The sequence below is a fragment of the Scardinius erythrophthalmus genome (genome assembly GCF_964197995.2).
Source record: "Scardinius erythrophthalmus genome assembly, chromosome: 3".
NCBI classification, from domain to species: domain Eukaryota; kingdom Metazoa; phylum Chordata; class Actinopteri; order Cypriniformes; family Leuciscidae; genus Scardinius; species Scardinius erythrophthalmus.
In genome coordinates, this window is record NC_138223.1 from 9,028,655 (window position 1) to 9,045,281 (window position 16,627).

General features: G+C 35.4%; 1 protein-coding gene across 1 annotated transcript in view; it reads right to left on the reverse strand.

Annotated features, from left to right (window-relative positions):
- The window catches only part of ifi44b (interferon induced protein 44b), a 53,195-nt gene extending 43,544 nt beyond the window's left edge, over nucleotides 1-9,651 (reverse strand). The window contains exons 1-4 of the mRNA XM_081360000.1: nucleotides 9,548-9,651; nucleotides 9,431-9,464; nucleotides 1,685-1,787; nucleotides 1,563-1,596 (exon numbers count right to left, since the gene is read on the reverse strand). Of these exons, the coding sequence (XP_081216126.1) occupies nucleotides 1,563-1,596; nucleotides 1,685-1,718 (68 nt within the window). The 5' untranslated portion in view covers nucleotides 1,719-1,787; nucleotides 9,431-9,464; nucleotides 9,548-9,651. The remainder of the gene's footprint in view (nucleotides 1-1,562; nucleotides 1,597-1,684; nucleotides 1,788-9,430; nucleotides 9,465-9,547) is intronic.
- Nucleotides 9,652-16,627: the final 6,976 nt, after the last annotated feature.

Consider the following 16,627-nt stretch of genomic DNA (forward strand, 5'->3'; position numbering starts at 1 on the left):
CAGCACGCGCCCGCCTCCCCTCAGACGACTCGCGCTGCTTTTAAAGACACGCAGAACCCTGCCTTCCTACCTCATACAAAGAGAACCATATGCCATGCAAGTATCGATTATTGAATTGAACTTACGATGTGATTTCTTTGTTGTGTCTTAAGGGTTACTGTCTGTGTTTTTGCCATAGCCAACTGCGATCTCTGATCGCAGAGATTTTTGCTTTCACTTCCGATCTCATCTCCCATCCTTCTCTCTCTCTCATCCACTCTCTCTCTTAATCCTTGTCTGGCATTCTATCTTTTTCTAACTCTGATCATTTTATTCTCTCTCACTGTTATTCGTTATCTTGTATTGTTTAACTGTATTTTATGTACATAGACATATAATCCGTGTGTATTGTGTAGTTTGATATATTCCTTAGTTCGATGTATTATTAAATTCCATATGCCCTTGACTGACTCTGATTTAATTACCCATATTACTTAGTCCCTGAAATGTTCGATCTTAGCTATATGCTTTATCTTGGTACGATTTAAGTAACCTAATTTTACAAACACAGAAAGGTGTCTTTTCAAGGCCTGGAAAAGATACTCTTTCTCGTGGTTGTAAGGATAATTTTCCTTGAGAGTTAAGTTAATCTTACGTTCAATGTTTGCTGGACAAACAGATTGTTTGATAACTAAATTAATTCCATTAAAGTTATCCCATAACTTCGAGCTGAAATAAGAACAATTGATGTATTAATGACGAACCATAACCCGTTATGGTAATCATTCATATATCAATCTAGTTCAGCTGCGATAAATTAATGTAACTGTATGCAAAATATTAATCATATTCATGATTAATTATTAAAATTCCCTATAGATCATTTGAGCTAATATTAATATTAATGTACAACCCATTGTTTTTACATATATATATATATATATTATATATTATATAAGCCACAATATCAAATTTGATGCTCTGCATTAACTTTTTAATTTTATGTGGTCGGTCAGTTTTGACTGCGGACATCCTAGAAGAGACTTTTATTTTTAATGACCGCTTAGACTCATCAAATGAAATACAGTTTTTATTTTATTATTTTCAGATTGCATCTAAAAAAATGATTGAATCACTCAAAATGAGGAAACCATTTTTATAAGCATATTCATCATTCATTAGTATGTTCGAGTATTACCCTGTTAAAAAAATTCTAATAATAATTTTCAAAAATATAATCAATATTGCCATTAATGATATCAACATCTGAGGATAAAATGGATAATTTTCTACTTTTTGGCATTTTCACAAGTAAAATGTTGGATACACATCCATGCTAAAATAATTAATACTAGTATTAATGTTATAATATCATGTTAGAAAGATACATCAGACATTATCATGGCCAATTATAATTGTCCACTAAACATATTTTACAGGGAAATAAATTCTCACCCCACACAGTATTTGCAGTTTTATCTGAACAGATCAGTGTTTTGACTGCTGTGCTCAAAGACATGCCTGCACATAAAAAAGAAATAAAGTACTGCATACAGAATAGCTTATGCACATGTAAGGCTTACCCCCAGTCAAATTCCCTCCATGGTGTATCCAGTTCTATGGAAAAACATAGCAATTAAGTTTAACAATAATTTAGTAGTATCTCTCTGAGAATGTATCTATATGGAAGAAAAGACCCTCTCACCTGGATTTGGTGGTTTTGATTTTCCTTTTCCCATTTTTTTTTTTTTTTTTTTTTTCACCCCCTTCAATATATTTATATCAGCTCTCTCCTGGAGTACAGTTGACTTGTATTAAGCAAGGGAAATGAGAGCCGTTATATACTGTAGGCTACATTTCAATTTCACTTTCATTTTTGCAAGCATACATGCATAATTAAAAATGCCCACACCCATTCTTGTTCTTTTTAGTTGTCTATGCTGTTGATCACACATTGACATGTACATTATTTCAAAGATACCACCCATAAATATGAGTCTAATGATGCACTGTGCACATTATGTTGTTGCAGCCTTATGCTTAAATTATTTTTCACATCAGTCTACACTACCCATAATGACAAAGCAGAAAACTGATTTGTTGATAACTTTGCAAATTGATTAAAAATAAAGAAACAGAACAGAGCCAGCATATTTGTATTATACATTGATCTTGCAGACATGTCTCTTTGTAACCTTTTTAAATAAAACGGTTCTAAATAAAATTTCATATGTATTTTCTATAAGGAAAAAACATTGTCTTAGAGCAAACAATAAATTAAAAAAATACAGATGAAAGCTGTTGAAAAAAAATCATATAAAAGCAGAGGGAACTATGGAGTGTTGTGTTATCGTGAGTTGGTGATAGGAGTGTAGGAGTAATTAGTGGATTCATAGTAATGGGCCTGGTTTGTAGTCCTGCACTTAGAAACACTTTGGAGAGGACAACACTTGATGATCACTGGTGAACGGTTCTGTGTGGAACCTGCTTATCTCAAACAAGCCTAATGAGTGCCATCATGCATGATCTGGATAAATCATACTGGAGCCATTTTACCCTCAGAAATCCCCCAAAACACTACACTTATAGTGTTATATTACCTTGGCATTAAATTGCTTGCATTTCTTACAGATTAAACAAACCAAGACACTATTTGGCTAATAATAAGTGAATAATTAAGTTTGTAATAAGAATAGCCTATGACTTAAGAGTTCCAAAGAAATGTTCCTTGAAATCTGGCTCATGTCTCTACACAGACAAAAAGAAGTCCTGAGTTAATATTGTGCCATAATTAAACAAACAAAGCCAGCATTTTGCATCTGCTTTGCAAAGGTCAATTTGAGCAAAAATGCAGTGGAGTAACAAATGTGTTTTACAAATATAAATAAATGAGGCAAGATAATATTTCACAAATAAATACAAACTATTCTACAAATTGCATGTAACCTTTGAACAAATACCAAATCTAGTGCATACAAATGCATATCTGTCTGTTATGATTGTGAGACACTTGGCTTTTTATGAGATCTCTCGGCTCGATTCTCTCATAAACGTGTCCAGGCAGATTTTCTCACAAATGCAGTTGAGCAACTTCTCCCGGAGAAGCACTGATTTGAAACTTGTCTTTGCCAGCTGGAAAATGACCAGTGAACAGGCGTGTTTCTGTCTTACTTTATCTATAATTAACCTTTTTAAGGTTTTCTTTTGCAAAATGTTTATTACATATCTAGACAGATTAGCACTTAGTAGCAATTCACTCTCTCTATGATAGGGGAATCTATAAGCTGAAAGCTCTGCCATTATATGTTGCTTTTTTACATTTTTGTAAAAACGTTACATTTACTGAATATTTACCTATATGCAATTTGTAGGATGGTTTGTATTTATTTGTGAAATAGGCTATTATCTTGGCTCATTTATTTGTAAAACACATTTGTTACTCCACTGCATTTTCACTCAAATTGACCTTTGTACCTGCACATTGCTTTCTGTTTGTTTGTAAGCAGGGGCGTGTCTAGAGCATTTTCAGTGGGGGGGGCCATGCTGGGGCACTGCCTCCAAACGGGGTGGCCGCCAGTGACCAAAAAAAAAAAGAAGCTAAATTCTACAGTAGCCTATATTACGTAAATCCTATTGATTTTATTATTTTTTTAACTTGAATAAAGTTACTTGTAAACAAATGTAGTAATAAAGCACATTTTTGATTCATTTAGTTTTTTGTTATCCCTATATATCCATTAAGTTCAATTTGAGAGCCAGTGTTTATTATTTTTAGTGTTTCCATAAAACTAACAAGTTTATAAAATAAAAGCAATTTTAATAATGAGCAATTTTAAAATCCCAGAAGCAGAAACGATGTCAATTATTTTCTTTTAATAAGTAGTTTGGCCATTACAATATACAGTAGTTTTATTCACAATCTTTCAAATAATAAATAAATAAATAAATAAATAAAAATAAAAAAAATCCCCCCACTGTAATAATTCAAATGGTTTGGCCAAAACATCATAGTGTTTCATTCAACATTTCTTTCAGATTAATTTACAAAAAAGCTGAGTAACACAGAGTTAAAGTTTTAGCACTGTAACACTTCAAATGAAAACACCACAGTTTAAAAATAAAATATGGAACCATTACATTGTGCTCTGCTAATATATTAAAGAACAGTCTTTAGTTTAGAAACAATAATTGCTGCCAACTTTTTAGTTTAGCTTGGAGTGTATTGTGATTGTCACTAACATTTTAGTAACTAAACTGAATTTTATTAGGTTTAGTGACATGTTTTGGTACAATTTCTGGTAAGCTACACTTTTTTATTATTTCAATTCAATTATTGTGATTTGATTTAATATTGACTCATTTGGATAAATATTAGGTAGGCTACACAAGATAGGCGTTTTTTCTCAAGAAAAAAACAACTCACCTGATGCTGTAAACATACAGAGAGCCCTATCAGCTGGTAGTAGGCTATTATTTAAGGTTAAAAATAACTTTAATTAATGATATAAGTAAAATTATAATAAATATGTAATATAGAACACATATTTAGCTTAATACTCTCTATAGCTATTTTTTTTCTTGCCAATGTACTATAGCCTATTATATTAATTAAATGGCTTTCCTGAGGTAAATGGGACATAATTGTTCTCCAGCTATGTTATTGACCTCTTCACACTGATGAAAAACACTGATTGATCGATATTATGTATGAGGAATATACATTTCGGTAAGTTGTACTGTATCTTCAGTGTTCATTCATGTTTTTTTACTATTAGCTAGTAGAGATGATCGGTTAGGGATCTGTCACGTAACATTTAACGTTACAAGCGCCAAAACGTTTGAATTTCGTAATAAAATTGACAGAATATGAGAGCTTAGATTTTTTTTTATATCATAAGTAACCTGCTCTGTCTAGTCTGTCGGTCTCCGTGTCCTCTTTGCTTCGCGATTTTTCTGTGCGTGAGAAAATTGATGTGGCGTGAGAGAGTGTGGAAATTGCGTATGTCTCACGGTGAATGTGTGAGAGTTGGCAGCTCTGGAGTAACAGTAGCAGAATGAGAGGAAAACAGTCGAAAAAGAAGGAAGGCAGACCTCAACTAAAACAGCTGAAACTTCTGGAACTAAAACTTCTGTTTCGGTGGTGACTGGCAGCTCTTTGTTTGGTGTCTTGACTTCCCCACTCTTGATTGATAAAGTAAAGGTCCAAGTCCGCGACGACCGTTGTTTTTCTGGCGCTGCACTTTTTGAATCGCGAACTTCAGTAGAGTCTATATACTGATTGGCGGGTAAAATGAACCAATCACAAGACATCTTATAGGGGGGGCACCTGGGGTGGCCAATCGAATTTCGCCACCACGTAGACCCGCCCCTGTTTGTGAGTCGAGTTTTCCTTTGCAAAGCAGATGCAAAATGCTGGATTTGTTTGTTTAATTTCTGTCACGATCCACACATACAGGAAAGGGAGAGAAACAGGTGGATCCAAAAACAGCTATTTTATTAGTAGGGCAATCCAATTCGTCGTCATCCATGCAGGGGTCAAAATCCATATTAGCAGTCCAAAGATACAAAATAAACAAACAAGGAACAGAACAAGAACAGACGAGGAACAGACTTGCAAAGTGTCAGTGACATATAACAAGGACTCCGTAACACATACTAAAACAGACAGGGTATAAATACACAGGTAAATGACAATACTAATGGGGAATAGGCTGAGTGTAATAATGAGTGACAAGGGACAGCTGAGTGCAATGAAGAGACAAGGATCGTGGGGAATGTAGTTCAAATGTGACATACACCGTGGGGAAGGAGGACATCTAGTGGTGACCCAGGGAACACAACCCAGACACTGTGACAATTATGGCACAATATTATGGAGCGAATTATGTGCCATAATTTAACAAACAAATCCAGCATTTTGCAAACAAACTCAATCTACTTCGCAAAGGAAAACTCGACTCGCAAACAAACTCGATCCGCTTTGCAAAGGAAATCTCGACTCGCAAACAAACAGAAAGCAATGTGCAAGCACAAAGGTCAGTTTGAGTGAAAATGCAGTGGAGTAACAAATATGTATTGTGTTTTACAAATATAAATAAATGAGCCAAGATAATACTTCACAAATATATACAAACCATCCTTCAAATTGCATGTAACCTTTGAACAAATACCAAAACTAGTGCATACAAATGCATATCTGTCTGTTATGATTGTGTGACACTTCGCTTATGAGATCTCTCGGCTCGATTTTCTCACAAATGCGTCCAGGCAGATTTTCTCACAAATGCATCCAGGCAGATTTTCTCACAAATGCAGTTGAGCAACTTCCTCTTCTAAAACAGTAGATGGCGCTAAACTAGAGGCTAATTTAGCGCTAGTCTCCCAGGAGAAGCACTGATTTGAAACTTGCCTTTGCCTACAGCTGAGGAAAATGACCGGTGAACGGGTGTGTTTCTGTCTTATTTGAGCTATAATTAACCTTTTTGAGGTTTCCTCTTGCAAAATGTTTATTGCATATCTAGACAGAAATCCACATTAGCACTTAGTAGCACTTCACTCTCTCTAGGATCGTGGAATCTAGAACGCTCTGCCATCATGTTGCTTTTTGTAATTTTTTTCTGCATCGGACTCATGCGAAATTACTAAATTAGTGATTGGGTGATTCTCCAACTAGAAGCACTTTTGGCACTGTGAGTTTATGTAAAATTCACTCTCTTAAAACACTCTTAAAACAATCTTCCTAGCTTCATTCATTTGTCTTCTAACACAATATAACAGTGGGCAGTTTTAGAATTCCATGGTTTATTATTATTTTTAACAGTTTTTCTGAAGAGCCATGTCATTTCCACCACTTTTCAATTTATGTATTTTATTACAATTTATTACATGGCTTGGCTGAATTCCAATGTAGAATGCGGTCTGTTATTTCTTGATAACAGACCGCTGCGAAGTATAACAGACCGTTGCCATGAAAAACAGTGCGTTGCTACGGACGCGGAACGGACTATTTTCTTTGGCGGAAGCAATACAATCGTTTTTAAATCAATAAACTCCTTTTTAAATCAATAATTTGTGTCAAATTATTTATTTATTTTGTAGGTAGCCATGTAATAAGCGGGATAATGTATAGAGAGGCGGTCGTTATAGCGAATAGCAACCCCTTCAGGCTGAACAGGAATCAGCCTGAAGGGGTTGCTATTCGCTATAACGACCGCCTCTCTATACATTATCCCTTACATAATATTGTAAAACTGTTAAGATTATGTATCTGTCAACAACATCAGTGGCTACCTATGGAAGCTTGTTTCCGCCACAAAATAATAATAAAAAAAGATAATTGCGACTTTTTATCTCACAATTGCGAGTTTACATCTCGCAATTCTGACTTTCTTTCTCAGAATTGCGAGATATAAAGTCAGAATTGCGTGAAATAAAGTCGCAATTGCGTGTTTTAGTCACAATTGCGTGTTATAAAGTCAGAATTCTGAGATATAAAGTCAGAATTGCGAGATATAAAGTCGCAATTGCGTCTTATAAAGTCAGAATTCTGACTTTTTTTCTCGAAATTGCGACTTTATATCACGCAATTCTGACTTTATATCTCAGAATTCTGACTTTATATCTCAGAATTCTGACTTTATATCACGCAATTGGGAGATATAAAGTCAGAATTGCATGATATAAAGTCGCAATTGCGTGTTATAAAGTCAGAATTCTGACTTTTTTTCTCGCAATTGCGACTTTATATCACGCAATTCTGACTTTATATCTCAGAATTCTGACTTTATATCTCAGAATTCTGACTTTATATCACGCAATTGGGAGATATAAAGTCAGAATTGCATGATATAAAGTCGCAATTGCGTGTTATAAAGTCAGAATTCTGAGATATAAACTATTCTGTAAAAAAAAAAAAAAAAAAGTCCGTCTTTTTTTTCCCCCCTTAGAATTGGACTTTATATCTCACAATTCCGAGAAAAGATGTCAGAATTGCGAGATATAAACTCGCAATTATGTGTTATAAGGTCAGAATTGCGTGATATAAAGTCAGAATTCTGAGATATAAAGTCAGAATTGCGTGATATAAAGTCGCAATTGCGAGAAAAAAAGTCAGAATTCTGACTTTATAAGACGCAATTGTGACTATATCTCGCAATTCTGACTTTATATCACGCAATTCTGACTTTATATCTCGCAATTCTGAGAAATAAAGTCAGAATTGCGAGATGTAAACTCGCAATTGTGAGATAAAAAGTCGCAATTATCTTTTAAAATGTTTTATTCAGTGGTGGAAACAAGCTTCCATAGCTACCTAATCATGTAACAAAATAAATCTTAATACTTCATGAACTTAATGCATTTTCATTTAAAGTTGCTAAAATGCCACGAGTTGCCACGAGTTGGGATTTTTGCCTACAGCATCTCATTTTTGCTCAGGTCTATGTTTATTATAAGTCACTCACACATATATTGTGAGTAATGAACTATTACTACTTATTTTAAAATACATTTAGATCCTCATCATTGGTTATTCTTATTTTTTTTCTTAAAAACTGTAGTGGTGGAAAGTGGTGGAAATGACGGTTTATGGTGGAAAGATTGTTTCTGTTTATTTTTACTTAAATTGCCAGTGTAAAATATTTTTAACCATGTATTTTATTATTTAACATATATGAGTTGAACAGTATACCTAATAGTTTTAAAAATAATGATTACAAATGATATGCAAATTATATAAACCTGCTCAAAACATTCATATAAATATAGATAAATAAAAATAGCCTACATTTAGAGTGTACTGGAATGGTGATATATAAAGTTTTCAGTCCAAAAGCACAAATATGTCATGAGAACATGCCAATAGCACACAAAAACAGCATATATCATGTCCAAATCTACGCCTCAAATTTCTCAGAGGTTGTGTTATCGTGAGTTGGCGATAGTGAAGAGCAACAGCAGTGTAGGAGTAATTAGTGGATCCATTGTAATGGGCCTGCATGGTTTGTAATCTTACACTTAAAACCAGATGAAATGTCAAATGTCAAGTCATGCTTTACTTCCAAATTCCAGTTTCCATTTACGGTAAATGCTGCCTGATCTTGTAAACTTGTTATGAACAGTGTCTGTTTTTTCAGATAATGCTTATGACCTTATCTATATTTCCAGTGAAGTTGGGACATTCTGCTAAATGCAATAAAATCAATCTATGATTTGTTAAGACAACATAATTCTAAAATGTTTGTAAAATGTTAAATGGTAAAATGGTAAAATGTTTGGGGAGAGATACTAATAATATTTTACAGGGAAATAAATTCTCACCTCACACAGTATTTTCAGTTTTATCTGAACAGATCAGTGTTTTGACTGCTGTGCTCAAAGACATCCCTGTACATAAAAACGAAATAAAGTACTGGTCTGCATACAGAATAGCTTATGTCCATGTAAGGCTTACCCCAAGTCAAATTCCCTCCATGGTTTATCCAGTTCTATGGAAACACATAGCAATTAAGTTTAACAATAATTTGGTAGTATCTCTCTGAGAATCTATATCGAAGAAAGACCCTCTCACGTGGATTTGATTGCACTTTTGGGGCTGATGATCCCATTTTGCTTTTTTTTTCTCTTTTTTTCACCCCCTTCAATATAACTAATTATATCAGCTCTCGGAGTGCAGTTGACTTGAGGGAAATGAGAGCCGTTATATACTGTAGGCTATTTCAATTTCACTTTCATTTTTGCAAGCATACATGCAATAAAAAATTGCCCACACCCATTCTTGTTCTTTTTAGTTGTCTATGCTGTTGATCACATATTGACATGTATATTATTTCAAACAGTAGATACCACCCATAAATATGAGTCTAATGATGCACTGTGCACATTATGTTGTTGCAACCTTATGCTTAAATTATTTTTCACATCAGTCTACACTCTACCCATAATGACAAAGCAGAAAACTGATTTGTTGATAACTTTGCAAATTTATTAAAAAGAAAGAAACAGAACAGAGTTAAAATATTTTTATTATACATTGATCTTGCAGACATGTCTCTTTGTAACCTTTCTAAATAAAACAGTTCTAAATATAATTTCATATGTATTTTCTATAAGGAAAAAACATTGTCTTAGAACAAACACTAAATAAAAAAATACAGATGAAAGTTGTTGAAAAAAATTCATATAAAAGCAGAGGGAACTATGGAGTGCTGTGTTATCGTGAGTTGGTGATAGTGAAGAGCAACGGCAGTGTAGGAGTAATCAGTGGATTCATTGTAATGGGCCTGGTTTATAATCTTGCACTTGGAAACACTTTGGCGAGGACAACACTTGATGATCACTGGTGAACAGTTCTGTGTGGAACCTGCTTATCTCAAACAAGCCTAATGAGTGCCATCATGCATGATCTGGATAAATCATACATAAACTGGAGCCATTTTACCCTCAGAAATCCCCCAAAACACTAAACTTAGTGTTATTAAATTGCTTGCATTTCTTACAGATTAAACAAACCAAGACACTATGTGGCTAATAATAAGTGAATAAGTTTGTAATAAGAATATGACTTAAGAGTTCCACAGAAATGTTCCTAATCTGGCTCATGTCTCTCCCAACAAAACTGACGCTTCATCTTTTGTGTGATGTACAATAAACTTTATTAAACTCATCAGTACATGTTTGATCATCATTCGGACCTGGTCCGAAACAGCAGACTTGTAGGCTATTAATAAATAATGGATACATACAAGCAGATGATAAATACGTTATAATAACCGTAATTAAACTACTAAACTATACCTGTTTCATCTCTATACAGCACTCTGACTCTGCAGGCATTATTGTCCGACTCGATATGAACACCGTTACTGAGAGTTTCTGATATTATCATCATTCCGTGAGATGAAATTGTCCTGAGAGACTGAGTGTGAGCTCATGAAGCTCCGCCCCCTGTGCCGTCCAGCAGCAGCTTATTTGCATTTAAAGGGCACACACTAAAACAGCGCGTTTTTCTGTGCCCCAAAAAATGACAATTTAAACATGCTGTAAAAAATGATCTGTTGGGCATGTACTGCAATGTGTCAAAAACATCATACATCTCATGAAACATTCAAAAATCGTTGAAAATGGTACTTAATTTTTTACAGCATATTATTACAATTAAAATTAGCCCAAAATGAACTTAATCTATTGCTTTTATGGCAAGATATTCTTCATGGTGAAACAATATCAAAAATGCCCATGAGGGGGCGTCAAGGACTCAACAAAAATGCTATCTTGGTTCCAAATGCTGTAACTTTTGATTCCCTTTATCCAATCACCACAACATTTTATCCAGATGCAGCTCATATGTAGACGGACTTCCCCAAAAAAGAATTTTGCATGTCAAACAAGAAAGATATGCAAAATCATAATAAAAAATTGATATATTTTTTGTCTTTTATCAGCAGTTTCTCAGCAGGAGAATGTCCAAATGTAATGTAATTTATATTTCCAAAAAAAAAATAAAAGTGATACCTACCTTTTGACTCTCCTTGTTATAGTTTTGGAGTTATGAGTCTATAGTTTTTTGTGTGTCACTCAGACAAAACAACTCTAAAAATGCCTTCAGGGCTTAAGGGGTTAAGCAGCTTCCTAAGGTATGGTTCGGGGAACACGCCTAAATGGTATACCTTTAGTTAAGTTATACCTTAAAGGAGCTGTATGTAAGAAATCTATTTCAATTAATCATAAAATTGCCCTGATGTGTCACTAGACATTAAGAAATCATGTTCATTTCAAATACTTATATCACTGACAACAGTAGTATGGCTAGGATATTGTCATTTAAAAAGTGGACTTGCAGCCCTCAACTGATGTTGATGTTGTCATTTTGTGTTTTGGCCTGAGCGCCTCCCTCCACCTATCTACCAATCACGAAGTCAGTAGTGTTTCGGGATCCGGGTTGCCAGCTTTGCTCTAACCTAACCTACCCTAACTCTAGTCAGATAAAAATGTCTAACGTTACTAAATCAAAAAGACCTCGTTATAATTCAGAAATTCGTTGTGACAAAGTCCGAAATAAAACCAGAATTTGTATAGGAGATGCTTTTGAAAGATGGAGGCGGCTGAAAACGGAGAAGAATTTGAACACAGACGCCAACGTTGCTAATTTTCTCCTACACTCTAAAAACTCCTGGGTCAAAAATAACCCATAATAGGTTATTTTTGACCCAACTCCTGGGTTAAAAAGGGACCAACTAATTTATGGGTTATTTCAACTCAGAAAATTGGGTTATGCTTTTTGACCCAAATTCTGGGTTAAATACCTGACCCAAATGATGGGTTTAACATCTCGGTAGAAATAACCCAAAAATTAGTTGATCCTTTTTTAACCCAGGGGTTGGGTCAAAAATAACCTAACTTGGGTCACTATCCCAGTATGCCTTATTTCAGAAAATAAAACTTTGTTTTACATTATATTACACACTTAAAGCACTTTTACATTTGTATTGCATTAAATTAAAATCTATATAAAAAAACACACACTTGGACATGTTTATTTTCCTATTTATTTTAGTTCACACTGTAATAACAATATTAGAAATAAAAAATAGAAAAATAAACAACAATTCTCAGAAGAACCTCAGGAATTTAAGCCTGGGGTCAACTTTGGGGACAAGATTTTTGATAGTGTCCTCATCAAAGAGAAGAAATGCCTCCTCATCTATGTCTTCATCTGAAAGACAGAAAAAGACAACATGAGTATTGCTAATAAGTTGAGACAATTGTGAACCACTCACCAGACACTCTTTCATTATCAAGCTAACAAATAATCACTTTTAAAGGAATGCAGTGGTATTCACAAAATCTCGCACTGACAGATTTAAGTCTTATTAAAAAAATGTAGGTATAGAGAGATGATATAAGGGCAATGAGAGTAAAATGCTCACCTCTAAAATTCTCTGTCAGCTCAGCTCCCACTCACTGTGCGTTCACACCGCCGGCGGCGAGAGCGTCAAAGTGGCCGGAAGCCATTCATTTTCAATGAGAGCTGGCGGCGAGCACCGGCGAGGGCGGCGCGGCGCGTCTTGGACGGCGAGAGCGGCGAGAGGAGTTGAAATCAAGTCAACTTTATGGTAATAAGCTATGACGCGGTTCGGCGGCAACCAGCGGCAACCAATCGGAATGTAGAAGTCCTCCGCCTGAGAGGAAAAAAATCATGCATTCTAATCTACGTCAGAGCGTCAGAGCTTCCCCGAATCTTTCTACGGCGTCGGTGGCAGGGCGGCGAGAGCGAATTTTGCCGCTCTCGCCGGTGGCGGTGTGAACGTTAGTTAGCTTAAAAGCGACAAAACTGTCCATTTCAAAATGACCTGGAGAAAACATAGCAATAAAGAGGTTAGCAACAATTTGAAGACTTGACCCGCTTAAATTTAACTCTCACTAACGTTACTTCAGCCAGTAGAGCACTGTATATAAGCACGGCGCAGTTGGTAAACATAATTCAACTATTGTGTTGCCTCGTCGCTCTGTAACATTAGCCGCTGCTATGGGGCTCGCACACCGGACGAGAAGCGGCACGTTGCGTCGCGTCGCGTCGCGCAGGGGTGCCGCCAGAAATTATGGAAACCAAAATTAAAAACATTTTTTACAGATAAAATTTAACCCAATAAACATGCCCTGTATACTTTAAAAAAGATACTTAGCACATTGCGTAGTTAAAATGTCTAAAGATGAGTACAAAGCCTACAAAAACAAGAAAAAAAAATTGTATTTATACAAATTTGACTTATAAGTCAAACACACACGTAATAACCATATTATTGGCCTATTTAGTTTTCATAATATAAAATATTAAAATATCTATTTTGTAAACTCCTTATAGCCAATGGTTAGGGGAGACCGGGGACAGTTGCAACAGGGGATGGTTGCAACATGTCATTTTTCTCCAATCAGAAAGAAGCTAGAGTGATGACACTCACACTGCACATGCTCAGTTGGCTGCCCCTCCCTTGCAGAAAAAAATCAAGGAGATTCTTGAGCTGCTCCAGGATTTATTAAAAAAAATTGTTTTTGAGGTATGAAAGTATTTTTTTTCTTGAGCTTTGTTTTTGTTCAAATGTTGTCACTGTTTCTGTGATTCAGTTCAAACTTATATGGTTTAAATGAGTGATATGTTAACTTTAAGCTAATATGGTTAACATGTATCAATGCCACCTTGTTTAGCTAGCACATGAGGTTTTATCATGGCTGACAGGTATGGGGACAGCATACAATGCATAAATATAAAAACAGACCACATAGCAGTATTTTTTAACATTTTAAAAGTTCATTCATAATTGTTCATTCATCTGCACACAAGTTTTTACTTAAAAATAATATAGTTCATCAAGTTTATGTGTGTGTGCGCACATGTGCAGATGTCTGTGGCCATGCTTTGGTGCAACTGTGTGTTTATCTGCAGAGGAGGACACAGTGAATAGCTTAATTATCTATAAATATACATATTTATATTTCTTTTCAGTATGCCCAGAGTGAGAAAGAGAGTCTCAGACAGAGGGGCCCCACTCTATATTTTGGAGAGAGCCTCTAACATTATCAGGGATGAAGGCAGAGCATGCAGTAACTTCTTATTTTACTGAAAGCCTACTGTATTTGATATCAATTTGAATATTTTACATCTGCATATAAGGCCTACTCATCTAGAAAAATGTATAATTGTCATTAATCAAAGCTGATGAATAAATAACAGTGTAATATTATTACAACTTACATTTTTGATAATAATCATTTTGCTAAAACTGACATATATTGTATTTGTAACATGTTGCAACCATCCCCAAACAGTGTTGCAACTGTCCCCGGGCACGGGGTCAGTTGCAACATCTGACTCCTTACATTCAAATGCAAATTGTGAAAAATGTAGATTCTAGAATAATCTTTCAATGGTTTAGACTATTAACAGACAGATGTAAGTTTATTGTATAAACAATTGGTTTGTCTAATCCAAACCGTCTCTGAGTAACAGAGCCAAATGCAAAAAGTGTTGCAACTGTCCCCGGTCTCCCCTACTATACAGACACATGTTTTATTCGTTTTTTTATATTATTTTTTTTCTGGGGCATTTTATTCATATTAAGAACGTCAAGTTTGACATGATTGTAGCAACAACACTGTCACTTCACAGAACACACAACACACACGGCAAACTGATTTTGTGATTTTTGAAGCGTATAGATTACTTTTTGTTTTGTAAAGTTATCATCATGTGGCGAATACAGTAGAAGACGTGTTGAGAGGCTTCAATCTTCGTGAAGTTTCGCGCTCAGGCTCACCTTTCGGCTGAAGGTCCTTGCACACTGAAGCCGAAATTTTCGCATGCGTTTTTTGTATTTATTTTTTAACGTGCTAAAATATCGGACGCGAATTTCGCACGGGGGGAGAAGGAGGACGTGGGTGTGCAGCAGCCGCTGAATCTGTGTAGCTATTTTTTACAGTCTATGGTGTAGACTAACCCAGAGATGTTGTTGGATGTAAATCATAATTCAGTAATTATTTTACTAAGCTAGCTAGATAAAAGCAGGTCATGTAGCAACAAAAATAAGTAACTCTGAAAGTTTTGGAATACAGGAATAGGGCAAGATAAGGTATTTTTTTTGTCTTTTTGAAAAACTGTGTGACATACTGTCGACTTCGGCGTTCGAATGGGGGAATGGGGGATGGGGGGGGGGGGTCGTTGTTTGGGGAGGTTTTGGGGTAGTCCTACTATGATATTAGACTACATAGCCTATAATAAAATGAATTTTCAAACCTGAACCAAACATATTTTTATTCAAAGATCAATAACAGTTTGTCATTAATATTTAGTCTGCCACAAAAAAAAAACAATATTAAAATCATGAACTCAAATGTCATTGTGACCAAAAAAAAAACAGTGCGTAAATCAGACATTTCAGGCTATAGTAAAGTCTAACGCTAATAAGCCTTATGCCAAAATTATTATTATGACGAAATTGTCGGTCATTAAATAAGAAAACTAAATAATTGTGTAGATGATTTGCTTTGTGTAACCCAACATCAGACATTAGGCCGAAGTTTTTTTTTGCACACAGTGCCGCGACCAATCAATCACTCCTTTCCTGCACATTCACTGTCCTCGCGGTTGCGGCAACTCGCGCTCGCTTATCAATGCATTTTAATTCGCGCCTACGGTATCTTTGTTGAACTTCAAAAAAAGAAAAAGAAAAAGATGCTGCAGCCAATAAGCAGCCGGCGGGGGCTGGCTGCAGGACGACTCAACCTCCACGGACAGTTTTTAATGTTTTATCAGACAATAACTACTCAAGAATTTGCTTTAGTATAATTTTCGGGACAATTAGGGCCGGATTCGGGATTCGGGACAACAGCTTAGATTTCGGGACTGTCCCGAATTTTTCGGGACGTCTGGTCACCCTATTTAAAGGGGAAATGAAGCAGTCAATCAAGTTTACATGATTTACAAGATGGATTTCCACTTTAATCAACAATTATATAAGAAACATGACAAATGTAAACATATAAAAGAAAAAAAAAAGAAAAACCGTTATATCTTTTGCTGCCAGGGCGCTGCCATTGTGTGCAGTATTCTAACGTGTGACGTCACGGGGTTGGTTGGCTTTAATAAACCTGGCTG